Source organism: Hyperolius riggenbachi, chromosome 5 (genome assembly GCF_040937935.1).
Source record: "Hyperolius riggenbachi isolate aHypRig1 chromosome 5, aHypRig1.pri, whole genome shotgun sequence".
Classification (NCBI taxonomy): domain Eukaryota; kingdom Metazoa; phylum Chordata; class Amphibia; order Anura; family Hyperoliidae; genus Hyperolius; species Hyperolius riggenbachi.
Window position 1 is genome coordinate 243,747,572 of NC_090650.1, and position 9,383 is coordinate 243,756,954.

At 40.9% G+C, this 9,383-nt stretch overlaps 1 protein-coding gene across 1 annotated transcript in view; it reads right to left on the reverse strand.

The window, feature by feature from the left end:
* LOC137517602 (protein SON-like) overlaps nucleotides 1-8,392 on the reverse strand; it is a 28,082-nt gene extending 19,690 nt beyond the window's left edge. The window contains exons 1-5 of the mRNA XM_068234594.1: nucleotides 8,385-8,392; nucleotides 4,510-4,689; nucleotides 3,020-3,206; nucleotides 2,638-2,832; nucleotides 2,378-2,470 (exon numbers count right to left, since the gene is read on the reverse strand). Coding sequence (XP_068090695.1) covers nucleotides 2,378-2,470; nucleotides 2,638-2,832; nucleotides 3,020-3,206; nucleotides 4,510-4,689 — 655 coding nt within the window. The 5' untranslated portion in view covers nucleotides 8,385-8,392. The remainder of the gene's footprint in view (nucleotides 1-2,377; nucleotides 2,471-2,637; nucleotides 2,833-3,019; nucleotides 3,207-4,509; nucleotides 4,690-8,384) is intronic.
* Nucleotides 8,393-9,383: the final 991 nt, after the last annotated feature.

Below are 9,383 nucleotides of genomic sequence, written 5' to 3' on the forward strand. Positions count from 1 at the left end.
ATAAACAGTAGAGTGTGGTACCGTATCAGCCATCAGTAAAAGCAAGGCATTATGAAACCCAGTGATAGCATTGATTGGTTAGGCTAGATTCGAGAAAAGTAAACAGTGATTTTTCACATTATAATACTTTCGTTGTACTTTTTCATGACAAACACATTGAAAACACAACTTATACATTGACATTCACTGTATTCATGGGTGGCTTCTAAAGGAAAAAATGAGATGTACACAAGATTCAAAATGTACACATTTCATGAAATCTGTACAACCTGGTTTAAACTAGGACTCTTGTTAAGAACCTCTCATGCTTGTACAATGGGTTTATCAATGCGCAAAATGATTGATTTATTTAAATTTTTTACTTCATTGTTTGTGTCATATGCTTTGTAAGATGGTGTTTACTGGCACTATTCTTTTTTTTCCCCATGCATACGTTGGTTTGAAATGCCACAATTCTCTTTAGCTTAGAATTAATGGTGCATGTGATGTGATGTGACTAGCCCAGTTTCAATTTGAACTTGGAATTTACAATGGCTAGCCAGTCACCAGAGTGTACGTTACGTTTCATTCAGGGCAATGTTGATCTTATCAACTCAGCTTGGATAGCAGGAAAAGTGTTCTCTGACTGAGTAACATTTAAGTCATGTATAATTACATTTATCTTTGCAGAAAAATTGTTAAACTTTATGTCAGTGTACAGAAAGTGTGTTTTTCATTGTTAGTCAGGAACCACTCCGATGAATGCTTTTTATAAGCCGAAAAGTCACTGTTTACTCATGTCTAAGTTTGCCAATGAATGATCTCATCCAGAATCAAAATACATACTCATTGTTTTTCAAAAAGTATGACTAATGAAATATGACTGCCAAAATTAGTGTATCGCAAAATCACAATCCAAAAAAGACACATAAATGTTGAAGAAATTGTTGTGGCTAGTGGATAAGGAATACCTTTAAACTACCATTACACACGTGCATACTGCCATAGTACTGAAGCTTGTCAACATTTCTTAAATTGATATGTTGGCCCAGTATGTACAATTTATTTATGGCCACTTAGGGATAAAGTTTCATTTCAAGTTGTGAAATTAAACCATGGGCTTCCCGGCTTACATAATATTTAGGGATGATACACTAGTTTCACTATGGATGGACATAATCACTGGCTGGATGAGGTATTGTAATCTGGAAGCAGGGTGATGTGGTGGTGGGTCAGTGCTCTTACTTTTCTACGATTCCAATCCATTCAACTTCGGGCTGGAGTTCTTCAAGGACAACTATCTTGAAATAAGTAGGCAGTAAACATCTGACAGAACCGACGGCTTTTGGCACAATCCATCACCGTCATGGGGTGATTCTCATGGATTTCTTTGTTTTCAAAAGCATTTCATGAACAGCAGTTGAACTGCCAAAATGGCAAGATAACAGCCGGTCTCCCTACTCGTCACTTGCACACTATGTTGTCAGTTATATTTGTAAACTGTTGTTCAGTAAATGCTGTTGAAAACAAATAAAGCCTTGGGAATCACCCCTAAAAACAGGTAGACTGGCCCAAAACCTGTCATCTGTAACATGTTAACTGCCGAGTTTTTTCTAGATAGTGTTCCTTTAATTTCTTCCTTCTGTCTGTATTGTTTTCCTCCTATAACTCATTCTTCTAGACTACCATACGATACATGCACTACAACGTCCGCAAATCAATACACTGCATCAAATACCATGTAAAAGGTTTAATAATGTAACGCACAAGCAAAATATAATTTTGCATTAAGTAAGGTGTTACATATTTATTGAATGTTTTCTAGATGCAACGTTATACACATCGATAAGACTTTCTCAAAAGCAAAATTTGATGTGGTAAATTATGAGAAACTTTGTACACTGTTTGATAAAAGTAGTTGAATAGAGGGCAATACAGACATAGGACTTTGGTATGATGTACATTGTGTGCACGTACAGTCTTTGTCAGATAACTGACAACACAATATACTCTGTGCATCGAAGAGGAAGATGTTGGCACTATATACATAATGAAAATTAGCGATAACGATAAAAACACTTCTCAAAGAACCTCTACTATATCATTGTAACTATCAAATTTACTACATCGCATGTTAGTTCCCTGGGCCTTGTAGTGGCAATCAATATTTGTAATAAATATTGACTTTTAACAACAAACAGTGTACAGAAAACAAACTGGTCAGTGGTCACTGGCCAGCAGATGATTTGAAAGTGGAATTTTTTTCACATTAAACACTCGGTACAACTTTTATTTCCCCCTCCACACACAAAAAAAGAGTTAAGTTAGTACTGTTATAAATATGTGGATACATTCCGTCTTGTGTGTACTTCTTTGTACAACAGTACATTTTACTTACACACAGTTGTGCCACTTTGACCAGATTCTGGCCTGCTGGAAGACTTCTGTCGTCTTCCGCGCCTGCGCCTGCGAAGTCGCACAGAGATAGATGCTACGATAAAAAGAAAACATGGCATCATGCAACTTTTTTTTTTTTTTCTTGGAGAGAAAAAAAAAAAACATAGTTCTGTGCAAAATTAAATTATGTACTAATCTCCTTCCTTACAGACGTACCACTTTCATTTGATTAATGTTAAAACTTTGTTATAAAATACTTACATGCCACAGACAGGCTCCGGCCACGGGCACGCCTTTGCCCACGGCGCTGCCGACTTCTTGATCTGTGGCTGGTGCTGGGTCCAGCCTCCTCATCATTATCTTCAGGGGAGGGGACAGCAGCAGGATCCAATCCCTGTCTGGAAGAGGGAGGAGCAGAGGCACGACGGGACCGCCTGCGGCGCTGAGACCCATCCACTAAAAAAAAATGTGAGATTGTTTTAAAAATACAGATAGAAGAAGATATTACCTAAGGTTAAACAGTGCATTGCATAACAATAAGAGTATAAAGCCACTGATACATTGGAAAATCGTGAGGATTAACAAGGTTGAAAAAAAATTACACATCCCGCTACATATATGAAAAAAAACATTTGTTACTTACACTCAAGGTCAGACTTTATTTTCGCCACCGCACGTGGGGTCTTGGACTTAAAGTCAGACCACATTGTCTGAATTTTTTTAACCGACCACGTGCGGTGGTAAGTAGTCTGAAGGACTTGCAGCAGCCGGTCCATCACCTCCCTCTTCGCCGCCCTCTTCGCAGTGTCATACCCCCCCCGTAACATAGTCTGCAACATAAAAAAAAATAAAAAATTAATGATCAACAAAAAAAAAACCTTTACAATACATACATCTCTTGCTATGGTACTAACAACACTGCTGAAAGTAAATTAAATGTTGAATTGACTTATTATCAGTATTATCAACTGTGTGAACAATACAAGGAGATTATCTGTAAGTGAATTTTAAATCAAAGTTATGAGAGCCTAAAAGAACGATGTTGAGTTGACTTGAGTGTGTGTGGGGCGTAGTTGTGTAGTCTGAACATTAAGCCCTTCCATTGCAAATCTTCGGGGTACTACAGGGAGTGCAGAATTATTAGGCAAATGAGTATTCTGACCACATCATCCTTAGACCTCTTTACCACGAACTGTTGAGCTGTGTGCTCAGCAAGCAGTTACCAGGCAGCAGTGAGCAGTTGCCAGGCAGCAGCCAGCAGGGAGCACTTACCAAGCGTCAGCGAGCGGTTGTGAGAGTTTGAAAGGCATTTCACTGCCTATCAACAGTTCGTGGAAAAGAGGCCTCATGCATGTTGTCTTACTCCAAACTGTATAGGTTCAAAAGCCTACTACCAATTAAGCATATTAGGTGATGTGCATCTCTGTCTGTAATTAGAAGGGGTGTGGTGTAATGACATCAAAACCCTGTATCAGGTGTGCATAATTATTAGGTAACTGCCTTTCCTTTGTCAAAATCGGTCAAAAGAAGTACTTGACAGGCTCAGAAATGTCCAAAATCGATGAGATATTTTGCTGAGGGATGCAGCACTCGTACAATTACAAAGCTTCTGAAGCGTGATCATCGAACAATCAAGCGTTTCATTCAAAATAGTCAACAGGGTCGCAAGAAGCGCCTGGAAAAATAAAGGCTGGGCCAAGAAATATATCAAGACTCATTGTCCTAAGGTTTTATAGACTGATGAAATCAGAGTGAGTCTTCTTCATGGGCCACAGGGACAGATGGATGGGCCCGTGGCTGGATTGGTAAAGGCCAGAGAGATCCAGTCCGACTCAGATGCCAGCAGAGTGGAGGTGGAGTACTGGTTTGGGCTGGTATTTATCACTGGAGAGAGATGTTATATTGGTTTCACAGGTAAAATTAAATAATTGAAATGGGTATATATTTGTTTTTGTTAAGTTGCCTAATAATTGTGCACAGTAAAAGTCATCTGCACACACAGATTGATATCCCCCTAAAATCGCAAAAATTAAAAACAGAATAAAAACTACTTCCAAAAATATTCAGCTTTGATATTAATGAGTTTTTGGGTTCATGGATTAATACAGTAAGGAGAAATATAAAAAAAATTACTTTAATGATGAAGGTTTTCTCCTTCTTTCTTAGTCGCCGAGTGTTGGACGACCTGCTCCTCCCACCGTCAGCGGCTTCAGCTGCAGACGCCCTGCTCCTCCCATCATCAGCGGCGTCTTCAGCAGCAGCAGCAGACGCCCTGCTCCTCCCTCCATCAACGGCTTCAGCAGCAGCAGCCATCTAGAAGTCAATGAAAAATAACATTGAAAAATATAATATGTTTTTGCACATACGAAAACATTTTTCTGATCAAAACATGTTTAATTGCTATGAGTTTTCTGTTTAGAGACAAAGACAGCAACATAGCATTATATAATATAGTCTGTACAATGACTATTGTATAAATGCTTATCTATAGAGATGTCCCGAACGGTTCGCCGGCGAACGGTTCAAGCCGAACTTCCGGGGGTTCGGCATTGCGGCGAAACGCGAACTATCCAGGAAGTTCGATTCACCCTATAATGCTCCATTACGGTCAACTTTGACCCTCTACATCACAGTCAGCAGGCCCAAACTAGCCAATCAGAATACGCTATCCCCTGGAGACAATGCCCCCCTAATAAAAAGCAGGCAGCGGCGGCCATTACGCTGACTCGTGTGCCTGCTTTAGTGAGTGTAGGGCGAGCTGCTGCAGACTGTCTCTCATAGGAAAATATTAGTTATGCTCCTTGCTTGTTAAGTTGCTCCTGGCTAATTGATGTCGCTATAACAGCCCCCCACAACAGTTCTTTTGCAAACTAATCCTCTTTTTTTTTTATGTTGATTTGAATTCAACTGTATATATTACTGCACTTGTGTTACTGCTGGCTGCCAAAGCTGTTGCAATTTATACTGCCTGCTGCCACCACTGTTAGGCCCACCACACACATCCCAGTGACTATTAGCAGTAACAACCTTATCAGTGCACTTGTCTACCGCTGACAGCCGCTGCAAATCATACTGGCTGCCACTGCCAGGCCAACCACATCCAGTTACTAACTGTATCAGTAGTGTAATACCCATTATTACTGCACTTGTGTTGATGCGACAGCCGTTGCAATTCATACTGCATACACAAACAGCTGTTTGCAGTGTGTTATACAGTGAGTTTGGTGTGTCAGTGTGAAGCAGTACACTAATTAATTATACTACCTGATTGATGTATACACATGCAATATGTTTTAAAACACTTTAGGCCTGTCATTTAGCACTCAAGGTGATTTCTGCCCTTACAAAGCTGCTTTGCGTCAATTCCAGATTTTTCCCGGGGACTTTTGGCATGTATCCCGCTCCTCCACCTGGGGTTGTAGGTGTTAGACCCTTTAAAAGATGTTTAGCATCACTTTTATGGCCATAGTAATGTTTTTTACATTTTGCAATTCGCCTCCCCATTGAAGTGTATTGTGGTTTGTGGAGGTTTGCGCTAATCGAACCTTACGTGGAAGTTCGCGGACCGAAAATCGGCGGTTCGCGACATCTCTACTTATATAGTTACAAATCACTACTACGGAAGTGGATATCTATTATCTACTACTTTCATATGCTTCTACAGTGCTAGAAATTACGGACGTGGCTAGGGATCTGTAATGAATAAGAAAATTACCGTTGTGGCGGAATACAGCACTGCCGCTGCTTTCTCCTCTGGGAACGCGGAGGGAGAGTTGGTGTCATCTGGAGCTGGCGACGTGCGGTGTTCTGCCTTGTCCACACTGCATAGGAGGACTCGGCATACACGCACGCGCAATCAACGCAGCTGTCTTCTTTATGCGTTGAGAAGGAATATCAGCTGACAAGACGGTCAGCTGACTTCGGGACATGCCTGTCTGATAACGGAGATTGGCTGGGAGATCATGGTCGGGGATTGTAAATATACTCTGACATATAAGGCCGCCGCTCACAGTTGCCAATTGTCTACTGTTGCGAATGCACACATAGCACTCAGACCTAGTAGTCAGATCATAGTGCAGTGGAGTAAAAATGGGAGAAAAAACGGCCTATCTGCACATAGCTTAGCTAGTATTGTTTGTTATTTTATGATCTACTCAGATCCTAGTGCACCACTGAACCCGGGAGGAAACCGGCCTATCTGCACATACAAAAATAGCACTGCACTTTGTGGGAAGATCAGCGAACAATCTTACTGCATTTTGTAGGCACATGTTTCAACCAATCGGACTGCACTTGTGCGCACGTTACGACCAATCTGACTGCACTTTGTGGGAACATCAAGGATCAATCTTACTGCTATTTGGGCACATGTTTTTCAACCAATCTGAATGCACTTGTGGGCACAGGTTTCAATCAATCTGACTGCATTTTTTTGGACACATCTGCAAACAATCTGAGTGCACTTGTGGGCAAATCTGCTGCCAATCTGGTTGTACTCTGTGGGGGTTGTTGTGTCGGTCTGCCGGCCCTCCTCCACCATGGGCTCTGGAAAAATAAAAAAGGCCCAACATGCCCAGCTTGCCCGCGAAGGGAACTTCATGCCGTGAAAGTGCATGCCACAAATCGCCATCAAATGCAACATGATTGCGTTTTAACCACAATTTCGCGTGCAATTTTAACCAGGACACTGCAAAATTAACCATGACACTGCCAGGGTAGTTTAAGATTCGAAAAGGTGCGAAATCGCACGCAAAATCGCGGGGGAAAACTAATGCAAGAAAACGCATGCGTTTTTCCTATTAAATACATTAGCGGCGTTTCGCACGGATTCCAGAAGCACGCAAAATCTGCAATACCGTCGTGCAGATTTGGCCCGCCGCCAAATCAAGCACGCACGACGCACGCGTGCAAACAGCCCCAGCCACTTCAATACACTAAGCAAATCTGCATGTCGACGTCGCATGCGAATTCGCTATGGTGGAAACAGGGCCATATACAAATGATGTACAGGTCAGGGAGGGTCAAAAACAAAAATGGTAACATTTCTCTAACTAAAACAAAATGGACTAATTGCATTCATCACATCATAAACATATATGTAAAAGTATACTACTCACTTACCACAATAACAGTTTGCAGTGCAGACAGTCTCTCTCAGGTCACTCTCACTGGGCCACTCCAAACACTGCATGGGCTGGAAGTAAAGAATGACGAACTTCCGCAACGGTACCTCCGCCCCCAGCGCACGTGGGCGGAATTCCGGAATTTTTTTACGGAAGTAAGCTGTTAACACATTTGAGACTATATACAACAATTTTATTGACTTTACACTCTTAAAACAATCTCCATATCATCATAAAAGGCAGAAGAAACCAAAAACAATCAGTAAATGTGGAAAAAAAACGGATTGAGTTACGCTTACGTAAATTACGGAAGTCCGCATAATATACATTTCTGAAGTCCGTATACCGTCGGAATTCCACGGAATTCCGCGGAACAGCTCCGTATACCGCCGGAATGACCCGGTAGCGGAATTCCGGATCGACGGAACACGGAATTACCACGGAATCGGAATTCAGCAATTCCGACCATGCCTGTTGACCAGGTAAATTTACAAGTTATGAGGAATCCGGCTTAGTTCAGCAAACAGAAAATGAAACATAGGCAATGACAATGAAAAAGTACAATAAAGGCTCTTTCTCTTTACAGTACTGTATTTATACTTGCAAACTTGTGTCTATATTTGTATTGCATTTTCATTTGCGTGCGCATGCATTTCGATCATAGCATTGAAAAGTAAAATAAAATATATGAATTCTAGGTAAAAAAAATTGCAGCATGCAGTAGGTTTATAAAATGCAAAGCAAACACACAAATGCAGTGCATAAATATGAATGAACGGTTGATTGAGGTCTATGACCGATGTGCTCTTAAAGAACAAGCGACACCCATGGTAACCTAGAAATAAAAAGCACATATATAAGTAGATAAATATTAGTTTTACTTACATAACAGATGTATTGTGCTATCCACATAATGGTTCCTGTTAATTTTATAAAGGAAAAGCAGAAAATCCTATTCAAGGCAGTGGCCATCTTGCTAAGCTAACACTGACATCATATCCTCCCTGGCTCTTGTTCCCCCCCCCCCCCCTTCCCTTCTCTTGCTCATTGGGTATTCATTAGCTGCCCTCCTCCCAGAGTCTTCAGACACTCCCACTGAGGTGTATACTATTAACTGCACTGTCTTTTTTTTCTTTTCTCCTCCAATCGCTGAGTCACCTCAGCCTTGCTTGTAAACACAAGTGAGCAGAGGATCATGTTTCAGAAAGGCTAGGCATGGAAATAAATGTAAGAGGAGGAATATATTATAGATAAAAAGAACCCCCAGCATTCAACTGTTTGGCACTGATTACTAGGGCCAGTGCTCCTAAAGTACGTTATTCCAAACCATAACAGCAGAAAAAGTTGTGCAACTTTTGAATGCAGGATTAGCATCTTTATCACTTAATACACTCAGACCAGTTGCTGTTGAAATTTGTTTTTTATGGTGACAATACTGCTTTAAAAATGCTTAAGCATTTATAATCACTGTCAAGCATGTACAGTGTAAAAAAAAAAACCTGAACTTATAAGATAATGAATTGTATGTGTAGTACAGCTAAGAAATAGAACATTTGTAGCAAACAAGAGTCTCATCTCTGATTTAAGGGTAACAGATGTTTTTATCCCTCTGGACCCTATCCATATGCTACTGGGCAAACCTGTTCCTGGTTCTAGACGCTATTCTATGAAACTTGCCACACACGTATTAACAGCCACAAGACTGACTATAGCATCTCAGTGGCGCAGTGTAGAGGCCTTAACTCTCCCTAAAATTATAGCTAATCTCCAATGGACTAAACTTATGGAATACCTTACAGCTCTCCTTAGAGATACAGAACCCCTACATGAAAAAGTATGGAATTTGTGGGAATTATACTTCTCGAACTACATCCCTCTGTGACA